Here is a 25,671-nt window from a genome sequence, read left to right on the forward strand (position 1 = left end):
GATACAGCAGAGGCTGGGGCACCTGGGTGGCTCAGTGGTTGAGTGTCTGCCTTCGGCTCAGGTCGTGATCCCGGGTTGCTGGGATCCAGTCCTGTATTGGGCTCCTTGCATGGGGCCTGCTTCTCCCTTTGCCTGTATCTCTGCCTCTCTGTGTGTCTCTCATGAATAAATAAATAAAATCTTAAAAAAAAAAAATTGGGGATGAAGACCGATCCACAGCAGGGAACGTGCACCAAGCACTTGCGTGGCTCGGGGTAACTCCAGAGATGCCCCAGGAAGCCTTGAGAGTTTGCTGCCAAGCTGGCCTTCTCTTGGGTCTCCCCCTTTGCTGAGGAAGGTGGCATCACCCCCATTTTACAGAGGAGGAAACTGAGACCCAGGAATCTGCTGAGTTGACCTACCCTCCTCCTTCCCCCACCACCCACACCTCGCACCTATCTAGTATTTTCTCTGCTCCATGCAGTGTCGTGACAGTAACCTGCATCACGCAGGATCTCACCACCTCCCGTGTCTCTTGTCCTTTGGAGAGAGGTGAGGCAGGGAAGTGACAGCGCTCACGGGCTCAAGTTCTGGGGTCAGACTTCTGACGCTGTGCCCGGGTCTGTCCCTTACAAGGCCACTGAGCGTGGACGCTTGGCTTCGCTTCTCTGGAGCCCACTGTGCTCATCAACAGTCTTACCGTTGGGGGCCCCAGAGGATTGACGCGAGGAAGGACCTGGATCCCCAGCAATGCCGGGGGTGGGAGAGTGGGGCCCTTCCCCCGGAGCCTTCACGCCTCCACTCGCAGCTGGGCTGGGTCTGGGAGGCCAAGATGTCCAAGGTAAGGAACATATCACAAGGGGCTCCTCTGGTTCCTCCTGGGCTTGCGCACCGCTGTGCTCTAATGAGGTGTGCCAGGTGGCAGCCAGAAGGGCCCCCCCGCCCCCATCCCTGCGGACGTGCTGGCCTCGTGGCCGGACCTTTGGTGCAGAAGCAAAGCCCGTGCTAGCATCCCCTGCTCCCCGGCTGGCCAAGGCTGCCCTTCCCCGGTGCCCCGGTGCCTCGGCCTCTTGCAGGCAGGCCTGGGACGACTGCAGACCGTGCCCCGGGGGCGGGGAGCCGTGCGCTGCGCTGATTCACGGGATGAGTCAACACTAGCCTGTAACATCTGGCGCGCGGTGTCACGGCTGTAATAAGAATGTTTAGTATCGTTTGGCAAGGCGTTCACTGCTCCGAGGCCCTCAGTTACTATTTGTTTTACTGCCCATAAGGGCTTATCCAGATATCTGGTCACATTTTCCTGCAAATAACAATTTCCAGCAAAGCCACCACCCAGGTTTGCGACTTCTGTGCTGCGGTGTGGACGCTTCCCACGAGGGCCCCGGGAGCCTGCCTGCGCGGGGGAGCTGTTTTGATGTGGATCGGGCTTCCTTCCCCGCCTGTTATTGTTGCGAACAGCTGACTGGTGCTCTGACAGTGTTGGCGGCGCGCCACGGCCCGGGAGTCACCGCGGCAGAGCGGAGACCAAGACGGCGGGAGACTCCTGTTTGTGAGTTCGAAACCTGCGTGGACGTCCCCCACCCATGCCAGCTGTCGGGCTGCCTGGCAGGGGTACAGGGATGAAGCCGAAGCGGCGTGGTCGTCAAAGACTGTCTCGTCGTTACTCAGTTGGGACGCGACGGGCCAAGGGAGGGTCCTCAAGGTCCCTGTGGCTCTAACGGGGCCGCCCTGGCACCTGTCATCTCCCTGTACGGGAGCGGGGAGCACGCCCATCGGGGACTTGAGCGTGGCAGGCCTGTGCTGTTGGGCTGCGTGCCGTTGGCCAGGTCGGCAGTCGCGGCCCATTCACACACACTGGTGATAGAATTCGGTTTTTTTCTGAGTCAGGTTCTGGCCATTGTTGAGTATGACCTAAAAAGCGAGTTCCGGGGGGGACGTGGATGCAGATAACCCTTACGTTCCTGTCTTGTGGCCCCGGGGAGGCTGTCTGTCACCGTGGGGTGCCCTGCCCTCCCATGGCCACGGGCTGGGCACTAACTTGTCCAAGCCAGCTAGGTTCCCCGCTCTCGGACTCTGGGACGGAGCGATGCAAGAGAGAAATCGAACTCCAGTCCTGCCTTCCACGGCTCTGCTGGATGACCCAGCCCCATGTCCTCACACCTGCCGTGGCTCCCGTCTTGCTCCGAGGCTGCTTCTCCATCCCTGTGTAGGCTTCTCTGGGTGACCTGTTCACCTCCCCATACATTTCCAGTGGGTTCTGCATTACAGCGAATGTGAGACACTGGCTGAAATTACTGATTTCTCTTCCGCGGGACTTCTCACGAGTCTTGTTCCCATTAAGGGGACCGGTGGATGTCAGTGTGTTACGGCACACCACGCTGCAGAAGTACAGTTCTGCTGACCTCACAAACAAGGAGTGTCCGGGCCACACAGGAGAGTTGAATGGGGATGACTGGTAACCGGAGATTCAGGGACCGAGGCCAATAGGAGATGTGTGCCTGGCAAAGGGGGCATCTGCTCCTCGGCGCCAGCTGATGGCTTAATGGCTTATATTATGATGAGTTTGACTTGCTGAAATGACGACAGTTACACCCGAGCAAAGGAAGTGTCCAGAAGAATGGTGTTCATGGGTGGTTGCAAGCTTGGGCTTGCAGGTCGTCTGGTTGGATTTCAGTCCAGCCTTGACTGTGTCTTCACACGCGGTGACCCCTGGTAACCCCAGGCAGACAGCCATGCCTTTCTGAGCCTCAGTTTTGGGGTCTGCACAATGGCACAGGTGATACTATTATCCACCACAGAGAGTTGTAGTAAGGACTCAGTGCTGACCTGATGCTGGTCAGGCATTTCAACCCGGAGCCTGACGCACGGTAAGTGCTCGATAAGTTCGAGCAGAGATGCCACTACATCTCACGCCTTTATGTGTGAGCAGAGAGGATTCACCATAATTCCCAGGAAAATTAGGTCACTCCAGGTATGATAGAGAATGTCAGTGCCCGGGGGGAGGGGCTGGTTAGGTGTTGTTCACCATTGTACCCCAGTGTCTGGCACAATGTGGGGGCTCAAATATTTTAACTGATTATTGAAGGACTCCAAATATTGAAACTTTGAATGCTTATAAGTAAAACTGCACAAGATGTTACCTTGTTCTAGAATTCTGCTACAACGAAGGTAAAAATTCACCAACCTATCCATCCCTCAATCCATCTGCCCACCCATCCATCCATTCATCCACCCACCCATCCACCTATTTACCTACCCATCCACCTATCTATCTACCCACCCATCCATCCATCCATCCATCCATCCATCCATCCATCCTCCTATTCACCCATCCACCTACCCATCTACCTGCCAACGAGCCACCCACCTATATCCATTCGTCTACCCACCCAACCACCCATCCACCTACCCATCCACCTGTCCATCCATCCATCCATCCATCCATTCATCCACTCACCTATCTACCTATTCACCTACCCACCCATCGATCCTCTTATCCACACACCCATCCATCCTTCTACCCATCTATCCACTTACCCATCTACCTGCCCAACCACCCACCCACCTATATCCATCTATCCATCCATCCATTCATTCACCCACCCATCCACCCATCTATCTACCCATCCACCTAACCTGGGTATCTACCCATCCAACCACCCATCACCTTCCCATCCATCTGTCCGCCCATCCATCCATCCATCCATCCATCCATCCATCCATCCATTAATCCATCTGCCCACCCATCCATCCATTCATCGACCCACCCATCCACCCATTTACCTACCCATCCACCTATCCATCTACCCACCCAACCACCCATCCACCTGTCCATCCATCCATCCATCCATCCATCCATCCATCCATCCATCCACTGACCTATCCACCTATCCACCCACCTACCCATCCATCTTCTCATCCACCCACCCACCCATCCATCCATCCATCCATCCACCCACCCATCCACCCATGCATCTACTCATCCATCCATCTTCCATCCACTACAACATCAGTTATAGTTTTACCCATTTTACTACTGCAAAATATGAGGAAGAGAGTATTAAAGAGTTATTTCTATTCATAAAAATGTGAAGTCTAGGAGTTCACCTCCTCCTGCTAGGTGAGCTTATGCAGAAGTTGCAGGTCATGGAAATGAAGATCATGTGCACTGGTGCTCAGTGACCTGAGCTCACACCCCAACTCAGTAACTTCCTGGCTCAATGACCTGGGGCAATCATGGCTTTACCATGATCAATGGAGATGATAATATCATGATACCATAGGGTTGTGAGGGTTGAATGAGATAATGTGTGTAGAATACTTGGGGCAGTACCTGGCAAATGGTGAGAAATCTAACAAATGTGGGCCTCCATTCCCTGAGATGCCCAGCAACACAGAGGCTGTGAATTCTGGCCTTCCCGTACCCTGTCCATCGGTGTGCCCCCAACAAGTAGGAAGGTGAGTTTGCCTCGGAGCAGCTCTGTGTCCCCTCTATGTATCTCTTAATGCCACTTCCATACCCCCTTTTCCCATCACAGCTCTTAGGAGGTCTTCAGGCCTGGATCTTGCTCTGATGCAGCCACTTTTGGGGGCCCAGGGGACCTCCTCCTGCCTCCCCTACTCCACATGCTCCTTCTCTCCAGCAGCAGCTGTCTGGTGACAGGTGACCGAGCCACGCCCTGCTGACCTGGAGCCTGTGTCTCTCCTCCTCTCTTGCAGGGAGTCAGACCTGTTCCTGCTGGACAGCCGCACCCTCTGGGCCTCGGAGGAGGGCTGGCTGGTGTTCGACATCACAGCCACCAGCAACCACTGGGTAGTCAACCCACGACACAACCTGGGCCTGCAGCTCTGCGTGGAGACCTTGGACGGTAGGTCCCTGGCTGCCACCCCACTGATTCTGATGCAGTCTGTGCTCCTGGATTCACATAGGGGCTCAGCAAGCTCATGCTTGTTTCCATCAAAAGAGTGTCCCCCCCCCCCCCCCCCCGCTGCCACCAGTACTCACTGTCCAGTTTTTCGATCCCTAGCAAAAGTAGCACCTGACCCCTTTGCAAGAGATGATTACACAGTTGGCCAAGGCCGGGTTGGGTGAAGCCTCGCTGTGCAGTGAGGTCCTGCACCAGCAGGGTTGGCGTCCTCTCGGAAAGGCAGACTCTGCTGCATCCCAGGCCTGCTGCGTTACAACCAGCATTTTAACTGGAGCCCCAGGTGGTGCCTGAACGCATAACCATTTGAGACGCGATGACCCAGGTGCCCCAACTGGGAGACAGAGGACACCCTGAGTGTCCTGTGCGTGGCAGGATGTCTAACAGTATCCCTGGCCTCTACCCACTAGATGCCAGTAGCGTCTCCCAAAAAAACGTCTCCAGATGTTACCAAATGTGCCCTGCAGAGCAAAACTGCCCCTGGTTAAGGACCACAGCGTTGGACGAGGCCTGAAGCCCCTTCCAAGAGAGCCTGAATGTGGTTCTGCGTCCCAAATACCTGGAGAATCCAGTGTTCACCTGCGTCGCCCTATGCCTTCCACTCACTCTCTGCCAGGCATCCACCGGCTCCCACGAGGAAGGACAGAGAATGAGCCGGAGCTAGGGTGGAGCCGCTTGCGTCCGTTTCTTCCCCCAAAGTGTGTTTCTTATTAAGCGGGGGATGGCTTTGGGGTGGGTAGCTTCTTCCTTACACCAGTGTTCAGGGAAAAAAAAAAAAACCAAACTAAAAACACATTTATTTTTGAGTAGGTAAAACTTGCCGGTGGCTCAAAATGCAAGCTGCAGATGCGCACAAGAGTGTGGACTCCCCAGGGCTGCCTCCTGCCGCTGCTCGCTTCCACCCCCAGAGGCAGCTGCTGTTTCCCCGTTATCGGTTATCGATCCGCTTATCTTTTCAGAGCTGCCCTCTGGGTGTTTAAACAACTGCATATGGAGTCTGCCTTCCTTTTTTTTTTCCCCCTCCTGTAAGTAGCAGCATAGTATATATGGTGTTGGCCGCCCTGCTTTTTTGTACCTGACAACTTTCCTCGAGGGCCGGCCCTTTGCAGCCCTTGAAGAGCTGCCCTATTTGGTTAGAGGCCGCTGTGTTTTCGTGTCCCTGCGGGGTGAGCGTCTGTTTCTGGCTCGCTGTGTGACTTTGGGCAACTTCTCCAACCTTTCGGAGCCTCCTCATCTCCAACACACAGTTGCCATGGGGCGAGTTAACACAGAAACTTAAAACTTCTGAATTTAAAAACACAGAGTTTTTAAGCTGCGGCCTCGCTAGCGTGCATACGCATCCCCCGGGCGGCTTGTTAAGGTGCAGATTCTGAGTCAGCGGGTCTGGGGGGTCTGGGGTCAGCAGAGGGTCGAGAAGCAGAGGCGGAGTGTGGCCCCTGATGCCGAGGACACACGCCCTAAACCGGGGCTGTTGCTTTTGGTATTAATGGTGTTGGTGGTGCTTCCACTGCCCCTGCTGCCCGCGCTGACCTCTCCAGGCCCCGGGAAGGGCGGGGAGATGTTCTCAGTCCTCGGCTCTTGCCTGGGGCCGCAGTGGAGCCTCAGGGCATACGTCGCTGTCCCCGTGAGTGTAGCTCCGGGCCGGATTCCCGAAAGGGCGCTGTCTGTGCGTCTGGGGAGATGTTGTCAGTCCGCCCTCCTCGGGGGCTCGTCCCATTCACGCCCCCACCAGTGTACCTGGGGGCACCTGCTGCCCCTGCCTGGATGGTACCCGTGCCCAGACTTGTCCATCTTTGGTGACCAGGGAGACGACAAATGGGACCTTGTAGTTGGGCTTCGCTTTTCTGTCTGCGGTGGGAGGCCGGGCCCTTTCTTGGGTGCCCTCCCCGGAGCTAACCCTCTGCGCCATCCGCTCGTACCCTCTGCCCATTGCTCTGGAGGAGCGAGGGTCTTTTTCTTCTTTATATTCTAAGGCTATCTGGCCCTCTGTGATTGGAGCTGCAAATATTTTGCCACTTTCTAGTATTTTTTGTTTTTTGTTTTTACTACGGTTAATGCCAGGTTTTACCAAATGGATATGGACAAAGCAGCTAAATTGTCTAACCTTTTGCTTTATCACTGGTGGGCTTTGCAGACTCTTTTCTTTCCTATCATCAGAGGCCACTGCTTTGGTCCGGAGCTGCCGCCTGGACTTGAGGCTTGCCTGAAGCCAGGCACCATGTGGGAGGTTTAGGACCATGCTTGTGTCGCTTCCAGGCTGTTCTTTCTATTGATGGAGCACTCAGCCTCTCTCCCCTCCTCTTTCCTCTTTCCATGACACCTAAAGGGGGAGGGGGATCCCAGAAATGCTAGAATTTTCTGTTGTTCTGTATCGGGTTGGCAAACTGTATGCCTGGTGGACCAAATTCAGCCTGCGTCCTGATTTACTGTGGCCTGGGAGCTGAAAACAGTCTTCACATTTTTAAATGGGTGAGAGATATCAAAAGAAGACTATCTCATGACGTACAATTATATGAAATTCACATTTTGGTGTGCAAAGCTTTATTAGTACACAGCCACACTCATTTACACATTGTCTAGGCTTTGCTTTTATGCTGTCACAGCAGAGTTAGGTAGTTGGGACAGAGACTTTGTGGTCCACGAAGTTGAAAATATTATTTTCAGATGATTATGGGCCAAATGTACAGTCCCTGTTGTATGCCAAAATCTCTCAAACTGTGTCCCATGAAGTGTCGATGGGTGTCCCAGGCGTAAAGGGAACAAGCATTCATGAGTTAAGTGTGAGAAAGTGTGAGAAAGTGTTAGGTTGGATAAACTAAGCAGGTTTCTCTACAGAACTTATCAGAACCTTTATTTTGTCAACGTCCATTGTGGATTTCCTGATGGGGAACATAGCATAGAGGAATTCTAAACTTATTTGGCAATAGAGTCACTCAACTCTTCTTTTTACTTACAAGTTCCTGAGGAACATGTTGGAGATGAGGTAAAAAGGAGTCTCGGGTAGACCTGGCTCCTCTCTGGGGAGTGACCATTTCCCTGGACGTGTGGATCTTGTCTCGTTCTTCCAGCCTGACCTTAACGGGTCCTATGCTTCTCTGAGCTGTCTGCCCTGCCGGCTTGGGGTGGCCTGAGTTTAGTTTTTCTCTTAAGTGACACCCAACCCGGTTCCCCTGGTATCAGGCTTGGCATCATTGTTCTCCCCCAAAGTCTGGGGTTTTGTGTCCTCGTTTCCTCCAGCTTCTGCTTCCTCCACCCCCAGAATGTAGGTGAGGCTTAGTGTTGAGATGGCACAGCCCGATGGTTAAAGCTTGGGCTCAGGAGGCTAGACTCACAGGTTCAAACCTCATCTCTACTGCTTCTACCCACATGATCCAGGGTGAGTCACCTAAATGTCCCTCATCTGGAAAGTAGGGTTAATAATAGTTTCCACCTTCCAGGGTGGTGGTGAAGGATCAGATGAGCTCATGGGTGAAGAGCTTAATTGTTCCACTCGGGCCAGCGACTGAGCCCAGAGTCAGTGCTTTACGCTGTGGTCTCTCGTCATGTCCACCCTGGGGGCCGCAAGGCAGGTGCTGCCAGTAAGATCCTCATGGTACAGCAGAGGAGACAGAGGTGTGCGGCTCCACGTTCCGGGAGCCACCCGGGGATCCCCCTTCATCTAGGGGGAGCGTAGCCTAGCACATACGATGCTGCTCAGGGTCCGGCCAAGGATCGGAAGCTGTACCCCTAACTCAGGACCCATCTCCTCCCCGGGGGCATATGGAGCTGGGCACGGCTGCCACGACCACCCAAGGATCTGGGTGTCCTGGCCAGGCACGGTGCATGCCGGAGCAGCAAGTTTGGCCTGGTGGCCTGGGTCGGGGAAGGCCTACCCACTCGGGCCATCCAAAAGGCACAAAGCGTACAATGGCTCATGGGGTATGAATTTCAGGATCCTTTTGGGAATGAGACAAGCACGTAAACCCAACGTTTCTGAAACCACGGGCTCCTGGCGATGCGTTGCTTTCCCTCCGACCCCGGTGTCCATCAGAAGCCCCCGGGTGGGGTGGCTGGGGGCCTGCTGAGAGGATTGACTCCTGGGCCCCCACCCCAGATCCACTGTTGCCGGGTCCCAGAGGACTGGGCCCAGGAAGCTGCCTTTTCTCACAGGCTCCTTGAATAACTCAGGGTCTTGACCCAGGGCTGACAACGCTGGCAACACCTTGCCCCGTGTTTTGGGGTAGCTGCTAATAAGACGGTGCCCAGGCTGAGCGCCCCACCGTGCCCGTGGGTGCTGGGCTCCGTGTGCCGGTACACCGCGGCCGTGTGGCCTGTAGGAGCAGCCAGGTGTCTGCCTCCTATGGCACCTGGGCAAGTCGAGTTCCGGGCATGGCACCCGTGCCCAGGCCCCAGGGCCCCCTCTGCGAGGTGACGGGGAGGGGCCCTGAGTCAGGTACAGCGTCTAATCCTCATCCAGACCCCGGCAGCATCTTGCAGCCACTAGATGGGTGGCTCCCAGAATATGGAGCATGTCCCCTCTAGGGGGCCTCTGTTTTCACACCCATACAATGGGCATGCTGACGACGGTTACGCTGCTGAGCTTGCTTCCGTCCTAGTGAGGCTCAGATGTCCCAGATCGTCTTTGAGAAATTTGGTGTCTGGTGTGAGGCGAGCCTCCTGCTCCCCGGGTCTCCAGATACCTCCCGAGACCACCCAGGAGGCGAGCGTCTGTTCCCTCTGCAGCTGCGCCTTCCTGTCGGGGCCCCTGGGGAGACGCCGGGGCTTCTGCTCCACCAGCGCCGTGCGGGGGAGAAGCCCATAAACGCTCCGGGCACCTGTGGCTCATCGGGAGCCAGCCGGGGAGCATTGTCTCATCGGAGGACAGGACGCTGTGGGAAGGAGGGCTGGCGTCTGCTTGTCTTCTCCTTTGTACAGAAGAGAGGAGAGGCAGCCGCCCCTGAGCCGCGCAGGCGGTGCTCCCTGCTGGGGGCCGGTGGGAGACAGAGGAGGCACCCTGAATGGTGGGGTGCAGACACGTTCTGGCTTCCCCGGAGTGGAGGGCTAGCCAGCTGGCAGGGGGGCTGTGGCCGCGACCCAGGGTGCCGGCTTGGGGCTCCTGTGCACAATAGGGACGGGCCAGCGGCTCCCACCCGGACCCTAGAGCCAATGGCCCAGGCCCTGCTCATTGGGCAGTCGGTCCAGCCTCTCGATGCCTTGTCCCTTCTTCTGTTCTGAGGGTGCATAATAATTGGGAAGAAGAGTGAATTCCCGTGGAATGCTGAGCCCTGGGCCTGGCACCCGTCTACGCTCACGCATGCTTCCTGTTACCTCCTTGTTGCCGTCAGCGTGCTCTGTGCTCGCGGGGACCTGCCTGGGGAGCACAGCCGTTAGCATCAACACGTTAGCAGATGAGGAAACCCAGGCCGAGAAGGAGGAGCCACATACCTGAAGTCGCCCAGTGCCCTGGGCAGACCTGGGCTTCACCGGGGATTCTGACTCCAGCCCCCCAACCTCACTCTTCCCTGGAACGCCGTCCGAGGAGTGTGGTCAGCAGAGACCAGGCTTGGGAGTGGTGTGTATTCTATGAGCCCCTGCTGGGTGCACGGCCGGGCCATCCGGACAGACAGCTCAGGACCCTACAGCACCCTGCTTCCTGCCTGGGAAGGAAGGGGTTTGAGAAAAAAACCCAGAAGACAGTGGGCTTCCTGCAGGGCTAACAGAAGTGGCCAGGGCTGCATTTGACTCTTGTGGGTTCCTCCCTCCGTTAAAAAAAAAAAAAAAAAAAGGAAAACCATGTTTTTATGACCATGTTGGTATAAAGATGAACATAATCCTGGCTGGGTTAAAAATTAAAACATTTTCCACAACCCTCAAAAGTTTTCTTCGGATTTTAAGAGACAGTCAAACATTTTCATGGGCCCTTAAAAGTACCGCGGGCCTGGGCACCGTGCCTACGGACAGGATGGCCCGGGCCCTGCATCCCGGGCCGCCGAGTGTCGCCAGAGTCTCCCCGCCCCACACCTGGTTGTTAGAACCAGCTTCCTACGGTGGAGAGCCTCTCTGCCTGTCCTGGAAACACGTTTCTTCACTCAACAAACATGTGATCGAGCCAGGGATCGTTGCAGGCCCTGGGGCCCGGGTCTGCAGGGTTTTGCTGTCACAGCGCCCATATTCTCATAGGAAGGTGGACGGTGGCAGGACCGTATGCTGCAGTCAGGGGTGAGGCTGTGAAGACAAGTTCTGGGGTCCTCACAAGGGCTTCCAGCTGCTCCCCAGATCAACATTCATGGTTTTCCTGGTGTCACCTTCTGTCCCAAAGCTACAGGGAGATGAAGACACCGCTTTGGGCTGGAGACACTTTTGCCCTTGCAGATGTGGTCGTTTGTCCCCCAGAGAAGGGCTTCAGCATCTTGTCCTAGTTTATAGGGTCCCCCTCCTCTCCTTTGTCCAGAGAAGAAATCAATCAGAGTCGAAAAGCCCTACCTCTCCGACCCAAGAGGACAAGCCGGCGGCCTCATTGGCCCACCTCACGCCTTCCTGCGTCGGGCTGCTGCTCGCAGACCGGGAGGGCCCCGTCTCCTCCCACCCACCCTGTGTCTGCTTCCTGAAGTCGGACACGTGTGTTCTGGACGTCTGGGCGCAGAGGGAGCCTCGGGCTTCTCTCCTCGGGCGCGAGAGCACGTGTCCGTCTCTTGATCATCCCAGATGGGATTGAATGGGATTGTGAGGCATTTAAAGGATCGAGGGCGGATGCTGTGCCAGCGCGAGGCTGGGCTGCAGCGGCTGGGACGGGCCTGGGAGGTGAGCCACTCGCCCACGGCAGCTGGGGAGACTAAGCCCCGTAAAGCCGAGGTTGGCGAGGGATCCCGCCCACGGCGCAGCTGGCTCCAAGGTGCCTTCGCCCTTGCGATTGCTTCACATCCTGTTTGTCCAGAAGCCGAGCGAGAGAAAAGAGGAGGCCTTGATGATGACCCAGAGGCTGGGATGGGTCCTTCAGGGCTGGGTGGGCCACTGCGGCTGGGACAGCACGGGGTCACTGGGGCCAAGCAGATGCCCCGAGCGTTAACTCCATTGTCACTTGTCACTTGAGCCTTGTAGCATCGAGACAGGTGGCTGCAATGTATGTGTTTTGCACACTCAGCAAAGTGCATTCTTGTGCTCCGGGCCTCCATGGGGGAGCCAGCGGCTCGGGGCCTGGAAAATAAACAAGCCCCAAGAAACAGAGATGTCGCCTTCCCTGATTGGGCTGTGCTCTCCTCTCCTGAGGGGCCCCATCTGGGCTCCATGCCTGTTCCTGGGGAGCCCCCTGGGCTGGGCATGCCGATTCTGCTCACTGTGCTCCAGGGCCCGCCAGCGGTGGCCCGAGGTACCGGCTCGCCCTCCGCCCCCAGAGTCCCCAGCCACACCGCGGGCCGCTCACCTCTTGGAAGACCTTCCTCCTCACACCTCGGGGAGTCCCTCCCTGGAGGCTCTGTAGTCAGCCACATCCATGCCCCGGGAACCTTTCCCTTCCTGTGTTTCAATCCACCTGGACTCAGCGATGGTTAAGTGGTTATGTCCATAGCTCCGAGCCAGCTTCCCCGTCTGTAAGTGTGGGGTCAGGAGCAGCCGCACATGGAATGGCCTCAGCGCAGCCTGGCTCGGAGCAAACGCTCAGTAACGGTCACTTCTCATCTTTGTCGTGAGCCAGCAGTGGCTAGAACCCACTCTGCCAGCAATACTTTCATCGGCAAGTGATAGACAATAAAAGCGTCTTATCTCGGGGCGATTATGGTTTCCTTTACAGGTGTGGAGGTATGTGGGTCCGGGGTCGGTTAGGGCAGAGGTCAGCACACTTCCCTATAAAGTGTCAGCAAGCGTTCTAGGCTTGGTGGGTCAGGCTTCTCTCGCACAGCTCCTCAGCTGTGGCATTAGAGCGTGAAAGCAGGTGGTAAACGTGTGCACAGTGTGCAGGGTGGCATCCTGTAAAACTTTATTTGCAAAAACAGAATGGATTTGGCCTGCAGGGTGTCGCCTGCCAATCCCTGGGTTACAGAATCAACAACAGTCAAGATTTTTTTTTTTTTCCCTCCTGGCCTCCCATTGTGTCCTGGGACTCATCACATCACGTTTGGCAAGATGCTGGCCTCCACATCCCCAAGCATGGAAGAAGGAAGCTGGGGAGCTAGATCAAGGCTCTTTCCGTCCGCCTGCCTTTTTGGGGGAGGAGGACATCTCTGAGAAGCCTGTAGCGCCCATCCTAGAAGGAGCTGCAGGGGGACTGGGAAGGGTCTGTTTGCAGCCTCCTTGTGTGGAGGAGGGCCAGGGACAAAGGGGCTGGGCATGGCGCATGCGTCCGCAACCAGCCGCTTCTGCCTCCCTGAGCACTCCTGGGGTTGGGCGTTCTCCGCTCAGCTCCGGAGTGGAGCAGAGTCTTGCTCAGACAGCTTTGCCGGCCTCTACAGACAGCAGGTGTGGTGATTCGGGAACAGGCGGGCACCTGGAGTGTGCAAAGGCTGTGGAAATAAGCAGCACGAAGGATTTCACTTCCGCTTTCCATCACAGCAAGGGGAACAGGTTCACGCAAAACCTGGTGGTCACTGTGCCTCATGTTCATGACCGTCCGAACTGGAAGCAACCCAGGTGTCCTCCACCAGCTGAATGGATCAACGAGCCAGGTCAGATCACACTGCGCACTACTACTCAGCGACCGGATCAAATCCGTACTACAGAAGGGTAGTCAGCAACCAGGAAACGGGCTGCTGGAACCTGCGACCCCAGAGGCGAATCTCAGAGACATCCAGGTTGCAGTAAGCTGAAGCGGAAGACAGTGGGAGTCCACATACATGAGATATTGAGAAAATGCAAAGCTATGGGGGTGAGAACGGATCAGTAGTTGCCAGAGGCCGGGAGTGGACCAAGAGCAGGTCTACAAGGTAGAGTTTCTCTACCCCGGCACTGTTGAACCGCTGGGGCTGGCTCATTCCCTGTTGGGTCATCCTGAGCATCGTAGGATGATTAGCACCATCCCTGGCCTCTACTCGCTAGATGGAGATGCCCCTCCCTCGAGTTGTAAATCTCCCAAAAATGTCTCTGGACATTGACACGTGTCCCTGGGAAGCAGAGGCATCTCCAGTTTCGATGCACTGAGGTAACAGGCGGCTCAAGGGAGTTCTGGGGGTGCTGGAGCCGTTCTGCGTCTTGATGGAGGTGGTGATCACATCAGTCTATACGTTCGTGAAGACTCACATCTGTATACACATCTGTATATGCTCGTTTAAAAATTAAAATAAAATAAAATAAAAACAGAGGTAAAATCTATCCCTCCAAGAGGCCCACCGTGTGTTCTACTAAAGAAGGAGAAACCAGTGAAGCCATCGCCCTGGGCCCCCTTACCTGCCTCCCGGGTGGGCCTGATGCCCGGACCATCACGTTTTGCTGCAGCCAGCAGGGGGATCAGTGCTGATGATCCATCGGGAAGACCTTTCTCTCCTGGCTTGAGGAGCACCTCTTGGCAGGTTAAAATACAGGACCCCCAGTGAGGTTTGAATTTCAGGTAAACAAGTAATTACTAAGTGTAAGTACACCCCACACGCTGCCAACCTTATTCATTGCTCTGAGACACAGGTTTAACCAGGCATCCTGTATTTTTACTTGCAAAGTCTGGCAACCCTGTTCTTGGGCAAGTCTTCAGGTGAGGTTTTTGGTTTCGGTTGTTTTTAACCTGTTAACTCTTAGCTTAGACTGTAGATCTTTCCCAACTTCCCTGGAGATACAGAAGTTACGGTTAAAGTATTACGTTTCGTGTTCCTCCTTGCCATGATCTGTTAGCTTCTCCCACCTCGACCCCTCTGCCAAATGCGTGTGGCCTGGCTCCCTATTCGGTGATACTCGTCCCGGACGTTTAGATACAAACTCTCGACACAGATACTTGCCCTTGCACGCGCTAAGTAAAGCCAATATCCTGTGATACCATAAAATGCGATGGAATTCTCCCAGACAACCCACATGTCTTCTCCTTCACTAAAACCCTTCTCGGCCCTTTTTGGGGGTATTAAAGCAAAAATAAACCATACGCATGTACGTACTCGCATGTATTGGCATAGGCTTTATTTAAATGTCTTTTCTCCCAGATGTGACGTCGCTCTGTCTTGTTCTGCGCTTTCTTCCCGGGGCCTGGCGGGGCCTGGGCCTGTATCGTTCTGGTTGTAACCTCCAGGGTACAGAGTAGTCCTGGGCCCTGGCCTGTGCACCATGAATATTTTGTAAAGAGATGAATGAAGATGAATGAATTATTTAGGTGTCTGGTCCATTCGTTGTCTTGATAAAAATGCCACATTGTCTCTAGCGTTTTGCATTGAAAACCTGACTGCAAGGACTTTCCTTCGTGGGTCCGTCCAGGACCGGTGATCGCTTTAGGGGAGGGTATGTGTAGAGCCCTGGCTCTCCACCTGGGACACATGGCCTCCCAGGGGACACTAAGTGGTGCGTGGAGACAGTTTTGGTTGTCAGGACTCTTGGTGAGGGTGCTCCGGGGACCCCTCTGCACATCCTCTAGTGCCCCCGACACCCGAGTGCCAGGTGCTGGGGATGAGCCACTGTGTCGCCACTGTCTGTTCGGTGAAGGTGCTTTGGCCAGTCTTAGAGCCCTGCCCTGTGCTGGGGTGGTGGGTGGAGGTGGCCACCCTGCCCTGAATCCCTGGGCTGTGGGAGGGCGGCAAAATACGTTCAGGACCCAGAGAGGCCACCCAAAGTGCGGGGCTCTGGGGGAGAGTGTGGTGGGAGGGACCTCGTTTGCCTCACACGCCAGGTCATGTGGGCCTCTCAGCCTGGAATCTGGCCCTGTCCCTCTCTGCAGACCCTCTGAGGCTGCCGTCATACCTAGAATGTGATCCAGGGCCCCCACAAAGGCCCCCAGGGACCCAGTCTTATCACCCCCCCCTTTCTGGTCCCCCTGCCCCGTTCTTCCAACACGCCGCATGTGTTCCTGTCTCCTGGTCTTGGCATCTGCCCTTCCTTCCGTGGGGACCTTCCTCCCCGGGACTCCTGTGGCTAGGAAGCCTTCCCTGACCAGTCTCCCTTGTCCCTGCCCCCCGACCCGGCCCTTGTTGCCTCGTGGCCATCACCACCATCAGACATGATACTCGGCATCCCCGAGCCCATCTCCTTCCCTGGGGGCCCTTGGGGGGGCCCTGGCTCACTGCTGCACCTGCACCTGCACCTGGCTCCGAGCCCAGCACACGGTAGGTGTCCATCGGTAGTCACCAAATGAACCAATGGATCGATAACAGGGTGTCGCTCAAGCCGACACATGACCTAAATGTCCATCGGTGGGAGAGGATGAGGTAAAGGCCATTCCAGATGCAAGGCTCCTCTGTGGCCACGAGGGATGAGGTCAGTGTGTTTCCCTGATGTGGAAAGACGTCCACAGTGTGTTGCGTAAAGGCCGGATTTATATGAAACAGCGGTCACAGTGCCGTCCCTGTTATGAGGAACTGCGCACACGTGCGTGCAGCTTAGACTAAACAGTCACGGGGGTTTGTTCATCTCGGTGGTTGGGGCAAGAAACGAGCTTCAGGACTGGTTTGATCCAGTGGCTCAGTGATGTCACCAGCGATGCCGTGTCTGTCTCTGCTCTTCCTTCCATTTGAAGGAATCAGCCCCATTTGAAAATGTAACCCTCGTGGTCTCCAGTTGGTGGCCATTTCTGGGGCTCCGTCCACTCCTCCTCCCTCCGTCTTGTCCAGGGAGAGAGAAGGTTGCTTTTGAAGGCTGAACATCCAGGGAACCTCTCTTCCATTCATTGGCTGCATTGGGTCACGTGCCCGTCCAGCCAGTCACTGCAGCTGGAGGGTTAGTTCTTGTCCGTTAGACCCTGTGGCCAGAGTGGGGTCCCCTAAGGCACAGAGGCCACAATGAAAATTGAGCGAGGTGCCAGGGAACGGGGGCACGGGTGAGACACGTGGCATCATCCCCATTTTACAGATGAGGCCGTGGAGGCCCCAGCATCCAACTTGACCTCTGCTGGCCCATACAGGGTGGGCGGCGGCAGATGTGAGTTTAAACCCCCTGAAGTTCCCTTCCTTTACCCCCACCCCGTCCGCCCATCGTCAGCCAAGGCTGTGGGTCCCTGGGTCCCTGGACCCGGCTGCGCGAGCAGCTGCGAGAGCAGGCCCGACCCCCGCCTGCCGGGCTGCACGGAGCCCTCGCAGCACGTGACTTTACTGTATCTGGAACAGCATCAGGTTTTCGGGCCAGGCATTTTTATTTTGCCCTAAAAGCCTTCCAGGTGGGGGTGGGGGCAAGATACAATTCCTAGGGGCTCAGCTTTAATGGCTTCTTTTATAGAATCGTTCGAATTATAAATGCATGAACTCGAGGAAACCCTTGCTGAAGAATGCAGGCAAGCCGAGAACGTTCAAGGGGGTGAAGGTGAAGCCGTGGTGGATGGAGGAAGTTTGCGCTCTTAAACATTAGCTGTTAAAAAACCAAAGCGAACCCCGTGGTGCCGATGAGGTCCCGGGAGGCTGGGTTTCCTGACCTGGGCCTGTCGGGGCCTGGGGGGGGGTGGGGGGCTCCAGGTGAAGTTGATTCCAGATGTGGACGGGCGGCCCGGGGCCTCCCAGAGCACCGTGTTCGTTGGCCTCTGACCCCCTCACCTCACTTGGGGTCGCGCCTCTGTGTCACAGTGACGCGGCCTGGGTTCAAATTCTGCTCTGTCCTCCCTTCCGAGCTGGGCGTCCGTGGGCAGCCTGTTGGGCGTCTCTGAGCTGCGCTCTCGTGAGTGAGACAGGCTTCCTCCCTGTCTCTTGCCTCATCTTTCTTCGGAATTCTCATCACCACGCGCGTGACGTTAACTGCACGTTGGCCGTCGGCCCGAGCGGCCGGGCTGTCCTCGGCTCCCGGCCCGCCCCCCAGCCGCGGAGCACAGGACGCGGGGCTGGCTGCGTCTGCTTCCTCCTCGCCGTCTCTAGGGCCCCACATCCTCCGGGGGTCCTCCTTCCTCCTCCCCAAGCACCTTCCCGATCTTCCCAGGTCCTCCCTAACTGGGCTCCCCGGTGCAACCCCTGACCTCTCAGCGTAGGGGGCGTCGGGGTGCCCGGGCTCAGCCCTCGTGTGGCTCGTCCAGCTACACGCTGTCCGCTGTGAGCTCCCCCGGGGGACCCCGCCCGCTGCCCCGAGCCAGCGTTTATCCGGCGCTTCGGACGTGCAGAGCTCTGCTCTGAGAAGCGTCTGTGTGTTGAGTGGCAGAGGCAGGACTTGAACCCGGGAAGGTGGGCGCCAGGCCAGAGCACGTCTGGTGCCGGGTCCGTCTCCCTCTGGATCCAGGGCCGCACCCAGGCTGCCCACCTGCCAGCTTCCCTCGGGACAGGTGGACGTGGCAAACAGCGGCCACTAAACCACCCTGCATTCTGTCTTCCGCCCTCCCCTCCCCAGTTCATTCTCTCCACCCCGCCCCTATCCCTGCCTCAGTTTCCCCACCTGCCTTCTTCCAGGTGCTCAGGCCCAGAGCGTGAAGGTCAGGTGTGACTCTGCACCTCCTCACACCCTCTCTGTCCAGCCCCTTAACAAATTCTGCCAGCGTTTTCTCCCAAAGTGGGTCCGGGGCCTGTTGCCTCCCAGCCCGGGATGTACCTGTACCCAGGTCTGTTGCGTGATCGCCAGGTGCAGCTAGGCCAGTCCCTCTACACTTTCTTCTGCAGCTTCCTATGAATCTGTAATTCTCTCAAAACAAACATTCGACATAAATTGATGCCTAGGATGGGGCAGCCCGGGTGGCTCAGCGGTTTAGCACCTGCCTTCAGCCTGGGGTGTGATCCTGGGGTCCTGGGATCGAGTCCTGCATTAGGCTCCCTGCACAGAGCCTGCTTCTCCCTCTGCCTGTGCCTCGGCCTCTCTCTCTCTCTCTCTCTCTCTCTGTGTCTCTCATGAATAAATAAATAAAATCTTAAAAAAAAATAATTTCCTAGGACGGATTTGAAAAACGAAGCACCGAGGATCTGTCTCCGGCCAGCTCCACTCCCCGCCACCCGGGGCCCGCCCTGTTCCTCTCCCGGGATGCCCATTGGCCTCCCCCGGCCCTGGGGCGCCTGGGGTGCTCCGTCACTGTCCGCCCGGGGCGCCTGCTGCTCAGCAGCTCACCCCACCGTTTGCCACTTCAGGCAGCCATCTCAGTGCCCCCCCCCCCCCAGGGCAGCTACAAAGGCCCCCCCGGGAGGCTCACAGCAGCAGGCCTCCGTCCTCCCGAGGGCTGGAGAAGTCCCAGGGCTCTACCCCTTCCGAAAGCTCGAGGAATGAGTCCTTCCTTGCCTCTCCCAGCCCCACTGGAGTTTGGCGTCCGTTGGCCCCCTCGGTGTGTATCGGTGTGCATGCGTGTGGGCGGCTTCCTCTAAGGACACTGGTCATTGGGTTGGTGCCACCACCACCCCCAAGTCCTGTATGACCTTCTCGTAACTAATTATATCTACAAAGGGGCTCTTTTCAAATAACATCACGTCCTGAGGTTCTGGGGGGACATGGATTTGCATGTGACACTTTGACTCCATAAACAGAATAAAGCAGAGCGCGTGCTGTTGCCCACATGACCGTCTGTTATCTGTGCTCCCCGAGGTCCCCCATGATTTGTCCCGTGGAGCCCTCCTCCTTCCCCACTTCCCCCCAGCCTGTGCTCCAACCAGGCAGCCGGTCTCTGCTGCTGCTTCAACATCCCCACCTCCCACCCCTCGTAAGCGGGGCTCCCCCACTTCTTGATATTGGGTGGATCGCATGACCCGCTTTGGACAACGGGTTGTAGGTGGAACTTCCAGCCCGAGTCCTGCAGACCTCAGCTGACCCTCTCTGCCCCCTGCTTCTCTCCCTGCACACCTGTCACCAGGGCGGCCCACCTGCCCTGGCTGCACGCACACCCCGGGGGACAGGAGCTTTTCTCCATGGGTCTCCCTGCTGTGCTCCGAGCTCCTGAACAACCTGGCCCAGGGTAGATGCCGAAGCAGGCCTCGCTGGCGGGAGCGCGGCAGATGCAGGGATGAACCACGAGCTCGTGTCCCCGCAGCCCCCCCCCCCCCCCCCCCCCCCCCCCCGGCTAACCGCTTCTCCCGTAATCCATCTGTGCGTTTGGCTGCTTCCGGTCTAGGGCAGAGCATCAACCCCAAGTTGGCAGGCCTGATCGGGCGGCACGGGCCCCAGAACAAGCAGCCCTTCATGGTGGCCTTCTTCAAGGCCACGGAAGTCCACCTCCGCAGCACGCGCTCCACGGGCGGCAAGCAGCGCAGCCAGAACCGCTCCAAGACGCCCAAGAACCAGGAAGCCCTGCGGGTGGCCAACGTCGCAGGTATGTGCAGGGCGGGGCGGGAGCTGATGTGCGGACCCGGGGACCCCACGGGCCCCAGCAGGACCCCCATAGGGCTGTGACTCCGCTCGGCCAATGATCCCCCAGCTGACACGGCAGGAAGCCAACCCCACAAAATCCCATCCTGCGCCGAGCTCACCGCCTTCACCGTATAAAAGTAGAAAGTTCAGTGAGAAGTGCGTGTAGCAAAGCATCGGTATGACAAGATGCCAGTTGTGTGAATTCCCAGGTAGACGAATTGATGGCCACAAATACCTGAAAGAAAGCTCGAAAGGCGGGGAGCGGAACACGGCACCGCTGTCCGCTGCTCTTGGGAGTGAAGAGGAGGAGACATGAGGGGAGTTTGCTTGCTGTGTTTTTCATTTTTGTTCTTAGAGTGAAAAATATTTTAGTACTTGTTAAATATGAGGGCGTGGTGGTGGGGTTTTTTGTGTATTATTTGGGATGCTTTCAGGTTTATCTGAAATGTCTTGTTATTATAGGTTAAAAAAAAAGCACTAGACTTTTTGGTGTATTTTGTGGGAATACTTTTCGGTTCGTCATCATGTTGCATTATTATAAGTAAAAACAACTTAAAAATAAAGGTAGAATTTATATAGCAAGCAATTCTAAGATTAATAGAAAATGTTTGTCGGTGCGTTCCTCCAAGGAAACTTCCAGGGATTGAGACGTTTAGGTACTTGTAGGGTGCATGGTGCTCTGTGGTTCTTGAGGCTCGGGGGAGGGTGGCCTCCCCAAAAGTGAGGCTCAGAGAGCGTAGGTAACTTTTCCAAGTCAACAAAGCAAGTAGGTGGCAGTCCTGGGATTAGAGCCCTTTTGGTTTTGCCAGGAGGCACCTGCCTGTACTTGGTGGGCTCTGGCATCCCCAGCGATCCTGTTAAATGTCTTCTGACAATTCACCAGGCATTTGCAGAGCCCCGCTTGGGCCCACCTTTGTGCCAGCATCAGGGGTTGGCTGGGTCCTCTTAACCTCCGGGCTGACCAGGCCTCTGGTGTTGGCATCTGGTGGCCTGGGGAGGCTGGGATGAGTTTGGGGACTGGGCTGGCCCAGACCAGCCTCTAGCACTGTGGACACCTGAGGCCTCCATGCCCACACCCTGGCCTGTGCCATGTTCTCCAGCACGTTGAGTGCTGCCTCTGCAAAGATGCACTTCGATTCTCCCCCAGACCAAAAAGAAAGTTGCAAACAAATGAACTTCACCAGCAAACCAATTTCCCAGCGGACTGCAGAAATGACCACCCAGATGCTAGGAGCCCGGCGGCTGAAAGCCCACCTGCCCTGTCCCCTCACATTGGCCAGCTGTGCTGCTGTCTGAGGGGTGAGCCCTCCGGTCCCCAGGTGTCCCTGTCTTAGTCCCTGGAACTGGTGACTACATGGCAAAGGGGACCAAGGGTTCCAACAGAATGAGGGTTGCTATCATCTGACCTGAAAATAGGGTCGGTCTGGACGGCCCAGGGGGGCCCACATCACACTGTAATCACAGGGGTCCTCAAGGGGGGAGAAGCCCTCTTCGATGGGGTTGGACAGGTGGGAGTCCAGAGGCGGGCAGAGAGGGGAGATGTCGCTGGCTTTGAAGGTGGAGGCGGGGTACAGGGCACAAGCTGACAAGGTACAGGGCACAAGCGGAGAACACGGGTGACTTTTAGAAGCTGGAAGGGACAAAGGAACAGATTTCCCTCGGAGCCTCCAGAAGGGACACGGCCCCACCGACGCCGTGAATTTAGCCTGTGTCAGACTTTGGGACTACAGAGCTAGAAGATTGTAACTTGGTGGTGTTTCCAGCCGCCGTGCTTGTGCTAATCCGCTGAAGCAGCCGTAGGAAGCCCGTCCGCACGTTTGCCGAGGGCTTTACTCGGCCTGCCCACGCGCCGTCTCCGGGCCCTGGGTGGGCGGCGAGGCCGGGGAGGTCTGCAGCAGGAAGGAGCCCGCTGGCTCAGCTCTTCGGCCCTGCCGGCTCCTGGGCCCGGGGCTGGCCCGGAGAGGCTCACGGGCAGGTGCACGGCGGTGGTTAGAAATCTGGTGTCCAGGTGGCTGAGCAGCCCCCACCCCCAGATGAACCTTCTAACCAGCGTCCTTGGTTTCGTGTAGCCAGTTTTTAAATTTTTGTTCTTTTTTTTTTTTTTTTTTGGAAGGAGAAGAAAGGAATGGTTGCTGTGGAGAGTGAAGATTTCAGAGCAGGGTTCCCTGGCCCCAGGGGCCCCTGGATGGATTTTTGTGGCCCTGAAGCTCACGTGCAGGGGGTTTTGGTGGGATCCCGTACTGGCAAGTGGACCCATTCTTTTTTTAGGCTTTTTGAAAGGGTCTGAAATGCTCCCTAACAAAAATCCAACTGAATCCCTTAATTTGCATTGGAAACCCTTTCTGGGCTGACTCTAGGGGCTGGGGTCCAATGGAGAGAGCTCAGCCATGGTCCACCCTCGAGGCCTAGGCTGGGTGGGGGTGGCAGCGGGGCTCCTTTGAGGGGAGAGAGAGGCCATGGTGTCTGGGACAAGGGGAGGGTGGGGCCGGCAAGGTGAGCAAGATCAGGAGTCCTCCGGAGAGTCGTACCTTGAGTTTCAACTTCAACCAAAACAAATTTGGAAGCCTTTGCAGTTCTAAGCTATGGTGCGGGGGCAGGGGTGATCGGATGATGGTGGGGCTGCCCTGAGAATGGTGGGGAGCAGGGTGCGGTCCTGAGGAAGGGTCAGAGGAGGGAGACTTGTTAAATGGCTTTCCTTATCAGCCAGGCAGAAAATGCTGGAAGATTCCATGCCAGCAGACTCCAGGGTCTTGGAGGTCTATCAGGTATACCTCAGGAGTGAAGGAAGAGGGACCAGGCCTCAAAGTCTTAGAAGTCCACACCCGATTTCCCCCGCTGCATCCTCGCCAAACACTCCATTTACATAACCCCCAGGATGAGGCTCTCACTACCTCACGTGGCAGCCGTTATGGCTTGTCTGGAATCTGCCTCCCCTCCTGGGACTTTCTACTTCCCAGCCCTTTATGCAGTTTATCTAAACCGTTCCTGGAAATTTAATTTTAAAAAATACCAAGGCCTGAGCCGCACCCCAGGCTTGGTAAAGCAGAATATCTGAACGTGCATGTACACACACATACACACCCTCCCGAAGGGCTTTGCCTCATGTGAAGATGGCTGGGGATCCTGCTGTAGGGCTACATGAGCTGAATCCTCTTTCACGTGGCAGCCCTTTATGTGCTGGAGGGACACACGCTCCGGCCTGCCGTCTGCTGCAAAACTCTCTTCCCTGCAGGCCCAGAGCTTTCAGCTACTCCTAGGTAGTGTGGCTTGGGGTTGAAAGACCGGGTCCCACTTTCTTCTCCTCACCCACATTTGCACCCAACCCCCTGGTAATTAGGTGTCTTCCCCAGATGATCTGTGGGGGTTGTAACTTGTGAGCTGCTCAGGCAGGGGCTGGTGGAGGCAGATGGAGCAGCTGGGTGGGTTTTGGGGGCCAGGCCAGAGCGACAGGGGAACTGTCTGCTTCTCGAGCATCTCTTCTTCCTTGTCGTAGTCTTTTTGCTAATACGAGGCCATCGTGAAACAGGACTTCTGACCCCTTTCTCCTGGAGCAGCCCCGTGATGTAAGGAGGCCCAGAGGTGCCATGCGGGGGTCTGGGTCTCTGGTGGCAGGGCCTGTGTCCAGCCCCCACTTACACCTCCAGCTGGCCTCGCAAGCTGCTCACAGACTTGGGTTTCAACATTAAGCCAATTATCATTGCTTTGCTTCAAGATGGGGTTGGGAAACGTGGCACTCAGGCCGATACTTGCCCTCCCTCTGCTCATGGTAGACATCACTAATCAATGGTGGCATCTTCTTCTCACTGAGCCTCCACAGCTTCGGATCCTTTTTTTACTCAGGACCTTAAGCAGCCAGCGATGTTGGCACTTGATGCAAAGCTTCTTTGCCACGTCCCTGTCCCAAACTAATGTGCTCGATCCTGTCTTGTTGGGGCTGCTCCACACATCACTGGGCCGAGGGGTGCTCCTCGTCCCTCCCCTCTACCTTCCACCTCCCTGCAGCGAAGGGGAGAAGGAGGCCTGCACATTGACATTGCTACCTGTGGCCACGGGCCTTGCCTCAGCGACAGGGACCATCTTTGGACTTCCACTCGGTGCATTACAGACAGTATTGCAAACGGTCCGGTAGATTGCTTGGGCTCTTCTCTGATGGCTCCCTTGACCTTCACATATCAATGACCACCTGGCCCTCTGGAGGCCCAGCTACCTCTGTAGCTGGTTCCCTTTCTCAGCCCTTGGGCTGCCAGGCCCAGAGGTAGGGAAGGGGGACCCCAGATTCCCCATTGCTGCTTTGTCCTCCCAATCCCCCCGCAGCCCCCAGCAAGGTAGACCTCCTGCCCCTCCACTGTGCCCACTGCTGAGCCCCGCTCATGCCTTCTCATTCCTGGAAGGCTCTAGTGCCTGACTCTCTGTCCCTCTGTTAGCAGCCACTGCTATCATCTGTTAAATGTCTGGGTGCAAGTGCAAGAGGTCTGGGTTCTTGCTGGTCTTCTCAGTCATGAAGGGCACCCTTCTCTCCCTACCTCTATGTCTTCATCCTGGAATGTTCCTCCTTTGGATGACTCTCTGGCTAGCTCTTATTTCCTTTTGGTTCTTACACAAACATCACTTCCTCAGAAGAGCCTTCTTGTGGCACCCTCCATCCCACGGCCTCCTCTCCTACCTTATTGCTCTCCATCTCCATGGGATATAGTTTACATTCACTCACTGACTTACTGACTGCCTCTGTTCATACCTGCATCTCTAATGCCTACAACAGCGTCTGCAAACCAATAGACACTCAGTAACAGTTTGTATGAATGCATGATGGATGGATGCATGGATGGATGCATGGATGCATGGATGCATGGATGCTTGGATGGATGGATGGATGCGTGGATGTGTGGATGCGTGGATGGATGGTGCACCAGGCCCCCAGGGGATGAGACTGTGCCCACCCCGCCCTCACTGAGGTCACCTCAGGAGTTCTGAGTGTCCCCGAGGGCCAGGATCCCTCCAATAAAGACACACACAATTCTGTCATAATCAATTTTTCTCATTGGTTGCAAATCTTTAAAAATTGCTTTCCTGCACAATAGATGTAAAGCTATGTATAAAATCGGGGATATTCACAGAGGCTGATGGAGGTGGAAGCTGCGTTGAACCCCCTGTTTGAGCTGCAAACAGGCACTCATCTTGGGCCTACACATCTCTGATCGCTGTGCCCTCTGCTGCCCTCCTTCCCTGTCTTCTTCTCCACCCCGTTCTTCTTTCTGTTTCTCCTTCCCACTCTTCCCATTTCTGATTTGTACCTAGCCTTGGGGTAGCCCGGGGGCTGTACCTCCAGGACTTCCAGGACAGCATACTGTCCAGCAGGCCTCAGAGGAAGCTTCCTGACTTGTGTATGGTCACCACAGGTGGCTTTCTACACCACTCTCACACCCATTTCATGGATGGGGAA

The 25,671-nt window shown here is 56.2% G+C and overlaps 1 protein-coding gene across 1 annotated transcript in view; it reads left to right on the forward strand.

Annotated features, from left to right (window-relative positions):
- The window catches only part of BMP7 (bone morphogenetic protein 7), a 92,530-nt gene that overhangs the window by 57,226 nt on the left and 9,633 nt on the right, over positions 1-25,671 (forward strand). The window contains exons 3-4 of the mRNA XM_026015089.2: positions 4,699-4,847; positions 19,996-20,193. Coding sequence (XP_025870874.1) covers positions 4,699-4,847; positions 19,996-20,193 — 347 coding nt within the window. The remainder of the gene's footprint in view (positions 1-4,698; positions 4,848-19,995; positions 20,194-25,671) is intronic.

Source organism: Vulpes vulpes, chromosome 14 (genome assembly GCF_048418805.1).
Source record: "Vulpes vulpes isolate BD-2025 chromosome 14, VulVul3, whole genome shotgun sequence".
Lineage (NCBI taxonomy): Eukaryota > Metazoa > Chordata > Mammalia > Carnivora > Canidae > Vulpes > Vulpes vulpes.